Genomic DNA, 13386 nt, shown 5'->3' with positions numbered 1-13386 from the left:
CACAGGCCCCACCTGCTGCCTGCCACGGAGCAGGTCCAGCCTGGGGCACAGCCGGGAGGGGCCCAGGCTCTCAGGGGTTGGAGAGATGGTCCCAGAGCCCTCAGGGTGAATCAGGCACCCTCCGAGGACAAGGACGAGGACAGGGACACTGGAGCCGTGTCGGCAGCTGGAGCAAGGCTGGTCTCCTGCCCCGCGGCCTCTCCACCTTTGTGTCCAGGGCCCCGCGGAGGCTGCTGCTTGCGGCTCCACCCCATGTGCCTTCCACATCCTGTCTTTCTCCTGCTTCGGGGCAGGATCCAAGTCCTGCGGCTCTCACCGGCTCCATGCTCCTGGGTGTGCCCTGCTGTGCGTCACGTGAGAAATCATCTGTCCCACTCCCCTCGCTTTGTGCAACGCTGACGTTCCCATTGTGAGTGATCTCAGAACAGGTGTCCCAGAAGCCGCAGTGGGATTTTGCACGGTCACCTGAAGCGCACGGACGCTCTGTGAGGTCGGGGCCCTGTTGACCTCTGCGCTTCCGGGCTGCTTTGGGGGTTCCAGGACTGAGTGCTGTGTGTTCCTGGGCAGCTCACCCCTGCGCAGCTTGCAGCTTCGCTACCGGGGAGAATGCTGATTTTTTTTAAATTACATTTTCAGACTGGCTATGGCTAGGGTAGAGAGGCTATTGTTTTTTAAAACTATTTTTGAAATATTTTAAGTAAAAAAAATTTGCAAAAATGATGCAGAGGTCCTGTGCACCCCTCATCTCACAGAAGCAGAGCAGGTGGTCGCCAGCTGGCAGCCGACATTGGCACAATGTGTAGGTAGGGTTAGACCTTACTCAGATTTTTCCACCTTTTTTTTTTTTATTTGACAGATAGAGTTAGACACTGAGAGAGAGAGATGGAGAGAAAGGTCTTCCTTCCATTGGTTCACCCCCCAAATGGCCGCTATGGCCGGAGCTGCGCCAATCCGAAGCCAGGAGCCAGGTGCTTCCTCCTGGTCTCCCATGCAGGTGCAGGGTCCAAGCACTTGGGCCATCCTCCACTGCCCTCCCGGGCCACAGCAGAGAGCTGGACTGGAAGAGGAGCAACTGGGACTAGAACCTGGTGCCCATATGGGATGCTGGCGCCGCAGGCAGAGGATTACCCAAGTGAGCCACGGTGCCGGCCCCAGATTTTTCCACTTTTTAAAGAGATTTATTTTTTGTTTATTTGAAAGGTGGAGTTACAGTGAAAGAGGGAGAGACAGAGAAAGAGAGACCTTCCATCCATTGGTTCACACCCCAAATGGCTGCAATAGCCGGAGCTGAGCTGGTTGGAAGCCAGGAGCCAGGAGCTTCTTCCAGTCTCTCACCTGGGTGCAGGGGCCCAGGCAGTTGGGCCATGCTCTGCTGCTTTCTCAGGTGCATTAGCAGAGAGCTGGATGGGAAGTCGAGCAGTCAGGACTTAAACCTGCACCCATATGGGATGCCGGCACTGTAGGTGGTGGCTTTACCCACTATGCCACAGTGCTGGCCTCTAGATTTCCCCCACATTTTAAAATGGATTTCTGGGGACCGGTACTGTGGTATAGTAGGTAAAGCTGCCACCTGCAGTGCCAGCATCCCATATGGGCGCCGGTTCAAGTCCCAACTGCTCCACTTCTGATCCAGCTCTCTTCAATGGCCTGGGAAAGAGATCCAGCTCTCTTCAAAGTCCTTGGGCCCCTGCACCTGTGTGGAGAGACCTGGAAGAAGCTCCAGGCTCCCGGCTTTGGATCAGTGCAGCTCCAACCTTTGTGACCATCTGGGGAGTGAATCTGTGGTTGGAAGATTCTCTCTCTCTTGCCCTTGCTCTCGCTCTGCCTCCCTGTAACTCTGCTTATCAAACAAATAAATCTTTTTAAAAAAAAATCTAAGAAAATGGATTTCTGTAAGATGATTTTGTGTCTGGCACCTTTGCCGATCTCTGGGGTCTGTGTTGGTGTTCTGACCACATCATCTGCAAACAATGATGGCTCAAGGGTATGTCTTTTCTTTACAGGACTGTCACACAGTGCAGTGGCATCTCATCTTATCCTTGCATGGCAGTGGAGTATCACTGAGGACCTCCATTAACTCTTATTTATTTGAAAGACAGAGATTTGTCCATCTGCTGGTTTAGTCCCCAAATGCCTGTAACAGCTGGGGCAGGGCCAGACTGAAGCCAGGAGCTGGCAACTCAGGTCAGGTGTGGCAGGGACCCGACTACCTGACCTTCGTCTGCTGCTTCCCCAGGGGAGCACTAGCAGGAGCTGGAACTGGAAGCGGAGCCAGGCTCTCCAATATGGGATGCAGGCGTCCCTAGCAGCACCTTAACCACTAGGCCACTAACTTTTTTTTTTAAGATTTATTTATTTTATTTGAAAATCAGAGTTACACAGAGAGAGGAGAAGTAGAGAGAGAGAGAGAGAGAGAGAGAGAGAGATGACTTCATCTGTTGGTTCACTCCCCAATTGGCTGCAACAGCTGGAGCTGTGCCGATCCGAAGCCAGGAGCCAGGAGCTTCCTCCTGGTCTTCCACGTGAGTGCAGGGGCCCAAGGACTTGGGCCATCTTCTACTTCTTTCCCAGGCCATAGCAGAGAGCTGGGTCAGAAGTGGAGCTGGGTCTTGAACTGGCGCCCATATGGGATGCTGGCACTGCAGGCCAGGGTGTTAACCTGCTGCGCCACAGCGCTGGCCCTGCCACTAACTTTTTGATATGTAACTGATGCTGTGGCATAGTGGCTAGAGCTGCTGCCTACAGTGCTGGCATCCCACATGGGTGCCGGATCAAGTCCCGGCAGCTCCACTTCTCATCCAGCTCCCTGCTGTGGCCTGGGAAAGTAATAGAAGATGGCCCAAGTGCTTGGGCCCCTGCCCGGGTGGGAGACCTGGAGGAAGCTCTAGGCTCCTGGCTTCGGATCGGCCCAGCTCTGGCTGCTGCGGCCAACTGGGGAGTGAACCTGCAGATAGAAGACCTCTCTCTCTCTCTCTCTCTCTCTCTGTGCCTCTGCCTCTCGGTAACTCTGCCTTTCAAATAAATAAATCTTTTTTTTAAAAAAAGAAAAATGTTCTCTTCAAGTCCTGGTTTGCTACATTTTCAAAAATTTTGAACACATAAATATATGTGGAACTTTGACAGTGCCCTTTGCAGGTGTGGGTGACCCCTGACCCCTCCTCCTCTAGCCAGGCCATGCGGTGAGCTGGCTGCCCAGCTTCTCTGGTGTGAAGGTGGTTTTCTTGGTCTCCGTCCTCCGCCCCAGTGGCTGCCTGGCCAGGGTTGGTGAGGGTCTGTGCATCGAGGCTCCTGAGTGAAGTGGGCCTCTGCTCCCTTCACCTGCCCTTGGAAGCAGGATTGGCCTGGCTTCAAGGGCAGCTTTTCCATCTTCCGGAGCAGCTTGATTCGATAAGAACTGGCTCTTCCTGGAAAGTCCGGTAGAACTCACCGGAGATCGCCCCACTGAACGCCTTTGGTGAGCGGGTCTTCCATTATTGTGGTTAGAGTTTTCTTGTGTTACGTTTAAAAACTCTTGTGTTAGATTTTTAAAAATCTTTATTTGAAAAAGAGAGAAAGAGAAACAGAGAAACACACACACAGATTGAGAGACAGAGATCTTCCATCCGCTGGTTCACTCAGAAGCCTATAACAAAAAATAAATAAATAAAAAAAAAATAAGCCCATAACAGCCAGGTCTGGGCCTCCTGCAAAATGACGCTGTCTCTCTGAGCTCCATACGCCTGGGCGCCTGCTAAGGCCCTGCTTCTCTGTATATGGGACTGGTGCCACCCCTTCCTTGCAGACAGCTGGAACTCTGGGTCCCCCACGTGGGTGTGCACAGCAGAAGCGGAAATCAGGAGTGGAGCTGGAGCTGGAGCTTGTATATGGGTGCAGGTGTCACCGCTACCCCCAGGCTGCTTACTGTTTGTCAGAAATGTGCCCAGGTAGCCAGGCTTTCCCGCTGTAGCTCCTCATCTCTAATCCGGGCCATCTGTGCTTATTTCTTTTTTATTCTGTATCTGTGTGCATCGTGAGCTCATCCTTTCCTTCTTTTCTTCCTGCTGCGTGTGGATTTGCTCTCTGCTCCCATGGCAACTTCCTGTCCCTTCCCCCGTCAGCCACTCTCGTCCTCGGCACGTTTCCGGTCAGCACCAGCTCAGCCGTGCCCCAGAAGCCCACACCTGCCGTTTGGTCAACGTTTCCTTCTAAGTATTTAGAAATTTCCCTTTTTGTTCCTCCAGCTCCACGTTCCTCCCCTGTCCCGCTGTCCATCCAGGAGGTGGCTGGCATGGACTGTCCACTGGGCACCCTTGCTCTCTGGCCTCCATGGGGCTTGGACCATGGGGTTACATTCGGGACCTGAGACACAGCCTGGGATATTTATCCCCTTTGGAGTGGGTTGGCCAGGAGCTGGCCTTCTATCAAGGCCTCCTCCCTCCTGCAGCCCTCCCCTCCAGGCCTGGGTGGGAGCTGCGTCTGTGGCCCCTACCGTGTGCGGTCGTAGGTCCCTCATTGCTCCACTTCGCTGCCCGGTTGTGATCCATTCTCTCTTTAGAGCTTCTTCCAAGGGCCTGGCCATTTGGGGCAGGAGCCTGAGTAAGCACATATCAGTTTTTTGTTTTTTTTTGTTTTTTTTTTTTTGTTTTTGACAAAGTTATAGACAGAGAGAAAGGTCTTCCTTCCGTTGGTTCACTCCCCAAATGGCCGGTACGGCCGGCGCTGCGCCGATCCAAAGCCAGGAGCCAGGTGATTCTTCATGGTTTTCCATGGGGGTGCAGAGGCCCAAGCACTTGGGCCATCCTCCACTGCCCTCCCGGGCCACAGCAGAGAGCTGGACCGGAAGAGGAGCAGCTGGACTAGAACCCGGCGCCGCAAGTGGAGGATTAACCAAGTGAGCCACAGTGCCAGCCCCGATATCAGTTATTTTTAAAGACCCTCCCCTAATGACACAGACCCCTGATGCCATTCCCTCTGCCTGCAGTACATGGATTTGGAACTTAGCCAGCCTTGCTTTGTGGCCCAGTGCGTGGCTGGTTCTACCAGTGCTCCGCCAGTGCTGTGGGCAGCTATGGAGGGATTTTGCAGATCAAACTTTTTTTTTTTTTTTTGGACAGGCAGAGTGGACAGTGAGAGAGAGAGACAGAGAGAAAGGTCTTCCTTTGCCGTTGGTTCACCCTCCAATGGCCGCCGCGGCCGGCGCGCTGCGGCCGGCGCACCGCGCTGATCCGATGGCAGGAGCCAGGAGCCAGGTGCTTTTCCTGGTCTCCCATGGGGTGCAGGGCCCAAGCACCTGGGCCATCCTCCACTGCACTCCCTGGCCACAGCAGAGGGCTGGCCTGGAAGAGGGGCAACCGGGACAGAATCCGGTGCCCTGACCGGGACTAGAACCCGCTGTGCCGGCGCCGCAAGGCGGAGGATTAGCCTAGTGAGCCACGGCGCTGGCCTGCAGATCAAACTTATCATTTGCCGCTGTTTTGAAAGTCGGGCTCCCCAGGTGTGAGGCTGGACGATCAGGTGATGATTCCCTAGGAGACGAGTGTCGCAGGTGCCCAGAGGAGGGGGCACGGCACACATGGGACCCACGGGGAGGCAGCAGGGTCCTCACAGGTGGGCAGGGAGGGGGAGGCAGGGTAGCAGCTCAGGAACAGCCGGCTGGAAAAACTTCCACGGGTGCTGGGGGTGGGGCTGCCCCCGGGGGGGCCTGGTTCCTGCCCTGGGGTGCTGAGAGCAGGTGGGTTGTGGCCCTGAGTGTGCGAGCCCAGGGAGGAGGTGGGGGCAGGGGCTGTGTGCCTGGGAAGTCCTCGCCGCCCAGGGAAGGGCTGCCTCCCGAGTCAGCAAGGTCCCCTGTGGTAGGAAAGCAGCAGAGGAGGGAGGTGAAAGGCGTGGTTAGTGCAGCCTTTTCTGACTGGCAGAGTTCTTCCGTTGTCTGGGGAGACTGTGGATCAGCTTGGCTAGCCGGCTCTCGTCACTTACAATGCGGGGAAGAAGTCACTTAGGGAGAAGGAAGGCTTATTTCAGCTCACGGTTTGGAGGTTCATGGCCCAATAGAGACACCCCCAGACAGCCAGGGAGCAGCAGTTCCCCACTGCTGTGTCTCCTCCAAGCTGCCAGGACTGTGCCTTGGCCCCACCCTGGGACCCTAATCCCAACCAGTGACCCCCAAAGGCCCCCCCAGACTCCACCCGCGATCGGCCTCCACCCTAACCCTCCAACCACTAAGGTACTGAGGCTGAACTGGCTGCGTGCGTTTGGTTAGCCAGATGGGTTCGTCCCCGGGCAGCGTGTGAAGCTCGGCCCCTGCGGCTGGTGGCTCCCGCGTCCGACCCACGTCTCCCCGCTGCCCAGACTTCTGCGTCCTGCCCCCTTTCTGCCCCCTTTCTGCTTGCACACGCACCGTATGCGCCACCGAGGGACACGGGTCCCCCCCTCTGGTTTCACAATCTGTTCTCCGGTTGCTGCCCGGTTACGGGGTCTCCTGAGCGGCCTTTCTGAGACACGCGGCAGCCGGCTTAGTTCCTGCACGCCCCAAAGCCCTCGTGTTTCAGCGTGGGGAGGTTTTGCAAGGGGCTGCTCTGCAGGTTTCTGTGTGAAGCGCAAGTGAGAACGGTGCGGCCGGGTCCTGCCGCGGGGCCTGTTTGTGTGGCCTTTGAGCTGAGGGTCCTCGGAGCCACGTGCCCCAACAGTGGCCGCCCGCTGTGCCTCGTCCAGGTGACCCACCTGCGCCCTCCCTTGGCAGATAAACTTCAACCTCATCCTGCTGCTCCTGTTGGAGCTCCTCATGGCAGCCACGGTGATCGTCTCCGCCCGGTCCAGCGAGGAACTTCGCAGGAAGAAGAAGGTGGGTGGGGTGCCCCCTATGGAGTCGCGCCCTCCATGGGGTCCAGTCTGCGCCTGGGGGTGAGAGGCTCAGTGGCCGATGGCCTCGGGAAGGTGCAGACAAAGACCCCACACCACTTTCTCCCCATCAAGCACTCAGCCCCAGTGGTGTCATGGAGACACCAGATCTGCTGAAAATATCTTATGGTAACTAAGCCCAATTCTGTGTGCCAGGAAAATGTCCACATTTGCATCTTCCTGAAACCTGAAGACCACACTGCAGAACAGGGCCAGCCAGATTCAACCCCAGACGGCTGACCCCCAGGGACCACACCTCAGAACAGGGACCACATCTCAGAACAGGGCCAGCTAGGTCCATCCCCAGACGGCTGACCCCCAGGGACCACATCTCAGAACAGGGCCAGCCATCTCCATCCCCAGACGGCTGACCCCCAGGGACCACATCTCAGAACAGGGCCAGCCAGCTCCATCCCCAGACGGCTGACCCCCAGGGACCACATCTCAGGGCCAGCCAGATCCATCCCCAGACGGCTGACCCCCAGGGACCACATCTCAGAACAGGGCCAGCCAGATCCATCCCCAGACGGCTGACCCCCAGGGACCACATCTCAGAACAGGGCCAGCCAGATCCATCCCCAGACGGCTGACCCCCAGGGACCACATCTCAGAACAGGGCCAGCCAGATTCAACCCCAGATGGCTGACCCCCAAGGGTACATGCCCCACCCACCATCTGCACCATCCATGGGGCACACCCACCCCCGGGCGCACACACCACTGTCGCTGTGCCCCTGCTGGAGGCTGACGAGGCTCTCTCCCTGCAGGGCGCCCTTCCTGAGAGCACCAGTCCGGGGGAAGAGGTGGCGTTCCCTGCTCGGGTCCTGAAGTCCTACTCAGTAAGAGCACTGCTCCTTTTGTCCTCTGTCCGTGTCTCACTGACGGAGGGGCTGAGTCTGGGTGAGATCTTCTCGTATTCGCAGGGTGACTAGATGTGTGTGTAGAAGGCACGCGAGGCCCTGCTCCGCGTCTGCAGGGGACGTTCCGGTCGCCGGCTACAGAGGTTCTGGTGTTGCTGCGTGTTCAGGGCTGGGGCTGAGGTGGAAGTTAGTGCCGTGCAGGCACAGGAGTGTCGGCGTGGGTGTGTGCCGGCTGGGCCCCCAGCCCTGAGGAGGCCCCTTTGCTCTGGAAGGGCCCTGGTCTGGGGGTAAACCATGGCCGCCCTCTCCTTCTGTGCCCTCGCCTGACGTCTTGCCTGTGGTTCTGGTCCACGTGTTCTGTGAGTGGGAGATGTGTTGAGAGGCCTGATGTGAGTGGGTGCTCCTGATTGGCCGGCCGTGTCTCCATGTGACACTGTGGGGACAGACACTTGATGAGACTCACACTCAGGGCCAGAGTTCTGGGGCCCGCGCTTTCGGTGGCACACCAGTCTGGGTTGTTCCGTGGTGGATTTCATTGTTTTCATGCTTATCCAGCAGCCTTCAGCGTACTTGTGGCCGTGGCATCCGTATCGACTGGTTCAGCTTCATCCATGGCCTTCGTCTGGATCTGGCCACGACTGTCCGCTGTGTTCTCAGGCGTGTGTCTTGCTCACTTATTTTCGTCCAGCCTTCTGTGCCCTCTCTCCAGCCTCCTGCGTGAACCTACTCGCTCTGTGTCCAGCGTCTGCTTTGTTCTCCATTTTCCTGCCCTTTCTGCCTTCTTTGAGCTGGTTGAAGCATCTTCCTTCCTTTTCCAAATAATTTTGGATCAGAAAAGAAAGTGTCTTCGTGGTTGTGTGAGGAGCTGCTCTTGGTACTTTAAGAAATCACACAGTTTTCTCCGGGCAGTTGGGGCTGTAGTCACCGTCCCTCCTGGCTCTGTTGTCTGATGCCTACCCCAGGTCTCTGCTTTTGCACCGGAGGTGGGGCTCCCTGTCTGCCCCTCAGCCGGGTTTGCTCCCAAGACTCCACTTCTGCTCCCTTCAACTCCCAGTGCTTCCTCCTGGATCCATGTCTCTTCTTAATGCATTGCCTTGCAGAGTTTCTTTTTCTTCTCTTTTTAAAAAAATTATTTGTTTGAAAGAGTTACAGAGGAAGAATCTTCTATCTGCTGGTTCTGAGCCAGGCCAAAGCCAGGAGCCAGGAGCTTCATCCAGGTCTCCCACATGGGTGGGAGGGGCTCAAGTGGCAGGCCATCTTCTACCACTTTTCCCAGGCCATCAGCAGGCAGTTGGATAGGAAGTGGAGCAGCTGGGACAGGAACCGGTGCCGATGTGGGATGCTGGTATCACAGACCATGGCTTTACCTGTTGTGCCATAATCCTTGCAGGGTTTCTGAAAGGGTGTGTGGTGTGATTTTCCTGAGTTCCCCTCACCTCATTTTTTTTAAGTTCACACTTTAGTTCTGTTTATTTATTTATTTACTTTTTAAGATTTATTTTACATTTATTTGAAAGAGTTACAGAGAGAGGTAGAGACAGAGAGAGAAGTCTTCCATTCACTGGTTCACTCCCGAGATGGCCGCAATGGCCAGAGCTGCGCCGATCCGAATGCAGGAGCCAGGAGCTTCTTCCGGGTCTATGGGTGCAGGGGCCCAAGGACTTGGGCCATCTTCCACTGCTATCCCAGGCCACAGCAGAGAGCTGGATCGGAAGAGGAGCAGCCGGGACTAGAGCCGGTACCCATATGGGAGGCTGGCACTGCAGGCCAGGGCTTTAATCCTCTGCGCCAACTGCCGGCCCCAGCACCTCATTCTTAAGTGATCATTTTAGCCAGGGAAGATTTCTGGCTTGGCAATTTCAGTCAGTGTGGCCACCTCCCTCTGCAGGTGGTCCCTGCTGTCCCCGCCCACCGCTGCCTGTCACTGTCTCTGCAGGTGGTCCCTGCTGTCCCCGCCCACCACTGCCTGTCACCATCTGCAGGTGGTCTCTCTGCTTCTGGCATTTCACTCCCATGGCTGCCGTCTCTCTCTGGTCCATTTGTCCCTCCTGGACTTTGTGCCCCCAAACATGAAGAAGCCAGCTGGCCCTCCCCAGCTGTCCCAAACCTGTGTCCCAGGCCGGCACACCGCTGGCTGAGCCTCTCGTGACTGCCTTCCCCACCGCGCGGCACCATGTGTGGCGTCACGGCCAGTCCTCATTTATGTGTTTCTGTGGTGTGGCCTCCCCGGTGATCCCTGTGTCTGCCGCAGCCGCAGCCTCTCTGACCCTCCACCAGCACACACCCTACGTCAGCCTCTGTGGCAGGAGAGAGAAGAAGGGAGAAGTCCCTGTCTGCAGGCCGGGGCCGTGTGTGGGGTAGTGGATGCCTGGCCCTGGGTGTGGGCACCTGCCCGCTGCACCCTGGGATCGCGGGGGCCATGCCATCTCCCCAGGGCAGTGCGCGGCGGGTGTGGTGGTCCCCGCGGGTGACGCCGTCCCATCGCTCCCCAGGTGGTGGAGGTGATTGCCGGGGTCTCTGCTGTCCTTGGGGGGGTCATAGCCCTGAACGTGGACGACGCAGTCTCGGGCCCACACCTCTCTGTGACCTTCTTCTGGATCCTGGTGGCCGTGAGTACCCCGAGCCTCTTCTTAAAGGTGCATGGCCAGCAAGGAAGCCTCCACGTCAGAGTCAGGGTCGGAGGTCATTGAGCTGGCAAGTGGAGGGCTTAAGCCCCTCGGTGGCCTGAGCCGCTGCCCCGAGGCCCGAGCCCAGCTGCAGGTCTCGCACGTTGCTTCCAGGGTGGAGGCGTGCACCGAGCCAGGTAGGAAAACATGCCTGTGTGTGGTTGTCAATCACTCTGAAAACCAGAGGTCACCTGGCGAGAGCCAGCAGGCCTGGTTACTGACTGAGGCGGCGCCAACAGCCCCACCCTCTCTCATGGGCTGCACCTGCACGGGGAGCACACGGTGGGTCCCAGCCTGGCCTCCCGCAGTGCACTGACACGCGGGAGGGGGTGCCTGCCACGGCTGAGGGCTGAAGCGCAGGCTTGGTGCAAGGTCCTGTCCCCTGGGAACCAGCTGTGTGACAGCGCCCCAGCTGACGAGGCCTCCGCGCCACTGCTTATACCCACTGAAAATCTGAGAATTCTGCGTTACGGGGGTCGACCTGTTAACTGCTTCTTCTTAACCATCGCTAACAGTTGGTGTCGTTTCCTGAATTCCGTAAAGGGCAGCACCTTTCTTTTGCACGAAGTGCCTTGTGGGTTCCAGAGTGGCTGAGTCCTCACGCCATTGCATGGGCGGTGCAGGCCCGCCTGCTCCCATCCACCTGCGCCCTGTGCTTCCAGACACATGCCACACGGCCCCTTGGCGGCCAGGTGGGGCCTGTGCGCAGGGGTCAGCAGCCCAGCCACACGGCCTGCCCGGCCCCCATGTGATCGAGCGGCTCTTGGCCTGAACTGCTCTGAGTCACGAGGACTCTTGCTGAAGCTACTGAGAAGGGACCTGCCTTTTTTTTTTTTTTTTTTTTTTAAGATTTATTTTCATCTTATTTGAAAGGCAGAGTTACAGAGACGGAGACAGAGATCTTCTATCCACTGATTCACTCCCCAAATGGCTGCCATGGCTGGAGCTAGGCCAGACTGAAGCCAGGAGCCAGAAGCTTCTTTTGGGTCTCTCACGTGGGTCCAGGGACCTAAGCACTTGGACCAATCTCTACAACTTCCAGGTGCCTTAGCAGGGAGCCGGATCAGAAGTGGAGCAGCTGGGACTCAAACCGACTGCCATATGGGCATGACAGGCGGTAGCTTTACCTGCTGCACCACAGCACCAGCCTTGGCACCTGCCTTTTTAAGTATTTATTTATTTATTTAAATTGACAGGCAGAGTGGACAGTGAGAGAGAGAGACAGAGAAAGGTCTTCCTTTTGCCATTGGTTCACCCTCCAATGGCTGCTGAGGCTGGCGTGCTGTGGCTGGCGCACTGCACTGATCTGAAGGCAGGAGCCAGGTGCTTCTCCTGGTCTCCCATGGGGTGCAGGGCCCAAGCACCTGGGCCATCCTCCACTGCACTCCTGGGCCACAGCAGAGAGCTGGCCTGGAAGAGGGGCAACCGGGACAGAATCCGGCGCCCCGACCGGGACTAGAACCCGGTGTGCCTGTGCCACTAGGTGGAGGATTAGCCTATTGAGCCGCGGTGCCGGCTGGCACCTGCCTTTTAAAGCTGCGCACTCAGTGGTGAGCAGGCTGTGCCCATGCTCGATGGCTACAGCCTGGGTGGTCACACCGCATCGGCTGTGGACTCAACTTCCTGCTGCGGATGTGGGGGTGGCCTCAGAGCAGTGCACCTGGGCACTCATGCCAGCTATGGTTGAGTTCTGGGACTCCTGGGAGGGGGGCAGGAACAGGCACAGTGTGGGGCGGAGCCTCCTCCTGGAGGGCCAGGCTGGCTACAAGGACCCAGCACTCGCAGGGGAGCCACCCACACATCACTGTCCCAGTGGAAGGTGCAGCATGCAGGGGTGCGGCCAGCCCCTGCAGTCCTGGGGTTCTGGCCTGGAGCTCCCTGAGGACCAGTTCACAGTGAAAGACCTTGTTCTGTCCCACCCTGGTCCCCACAGCCAGCCCTCTTGACATGGCCTTCCCCAGACCCAGTGGACCACCCCACACCCACCAAGCGCTCTCTCCTTGACATCCTGGACCCAGCCCCTCCTCCAAGGTGGACACAGCTGGGAGAGGGCTGCTGGCCCCAGGGAGGCGAGCAAGGGATGCCAAGTGGGGCTCCCCTTGGGTGGGGAGTGAACCAGCTCGACCTGCCTGAATCCTGGCTGGAGCCCAGATGACCAGAGGCCCAGCAGGGGCCCAGGCCTGTGGGTGGAGGGACAGAGCTGGGGTCCATGTAGGCTGAAGGCTAAGGCCCTTCCTGAACTAGGCCCTTGCAGAAGCTGCCCCCACCTCTCTGGCTGAGTTTCCTTCCCGTCCAGGGCACGGCGCTGGACTGAACAGGCCAACTCTCGCCCTCCGTGGCTTCCCCTGTCCCTGCTCCGGTTGCAGGCGGAGGCCCTTTTAGAAATGCCACTCAGGCCCTGTGTTGACCCTTCAGCCTCCTGGCCTGGCCGGATGTCGCCCGGTAGCTGGGCCGGGTCTACCCACTCAGGGCCTCTGCACCTGTGGCTCCTCACCTGCTCCCCTGCCCCGTGTTTCCCCTGCTGCCCAGGCTCCCACTGCTCTGAGCCTGCCTCTGTCCCTCACCTTCTCCCCAGAGCGCCGAACAGGAACAGACCCCCACCAGCAGGTCAGGGCCCCCGTTGTCCCCACTGCCCACGGCAGGGTGGGTAACTTCAGAGTGGGAGACACATGGGGTCACGGGGTCACAGGGTCACTGGCAATCTGGGCTCCTGGAGCCCCAGGGGCAGTGGCCCATGTGTGGGTGCCCCCAGGGCTCAGCACCTCCCACTGCCTGCAGCGTGGAGGATTAAGTCACTTCCTTAAAGCAGGTGTGACAGGTGCAGAGGCGCCCAGGCAGACGCCGCCACGTGTGCTCAGAGTGGATGTCCCAGGGGCCCGAGTCTGGCCGTGGAGAAACGCAGCCACCGCAAACCCTGGCCTCGTAGGGCTGTCTGCGGCAACAGGCACCCTCAGACTAGACTGCAGACGCAAGCCGCAGTGCACAGTG

At 58.1% G+C, this 13386-nt stretch overlaps 1 protein-coding gene across 3 annotated transcripts in view; it reads left to right on the top strand.

Annotated features, from left to right (window-relative positions):
- MLC1 (modulator of VRAC current 1) overlaps positions 1 to 13386 on the top strand; it is a 31309-nt gene that overhangs the window by 11464 nt on the left and 6459 nt on the right. For all 3 annotated transcript variants that reach the window (XM_051839228.2, XM_002723225.5, XM_017339264.3), the window contains 3 exons: positions 6716 to 6817; positions 7640 to 7711; positions 10225 to 10341. In XM_051839228.2, coding sequence (XP_051695188.1) covers positions 6716 to 6817; positions 7640 to 7711; positions 10225 to 10341 — 291 coding nt within the window. The remainder of the gene's footprint in view (positions 1 to 6715; positions 6818 to 7639; positions 7712 to 10224; positions 10342 to 13386) is intronic.

Source organism: Oryctolagus cuniculus, chromosome 11, assembly GCF_964237555.1.
Source record: "Oryctolagus cuniculus chromosome 11, mOryCun1.1, whole genome shotgun sequence".
Classification (NCBI taxonomy): domain Eukaryota; kingdom Metazoa; phylum Chordata; class Mammalia; order Lagomorpha; family Leporidae; genus Oryctolagus; species Oryctolagus cuniculus.
Note: the sequence above shows the minus strand (reverse complement) of the source record. Positions and strands in the feature narration are given on the sequence as shown.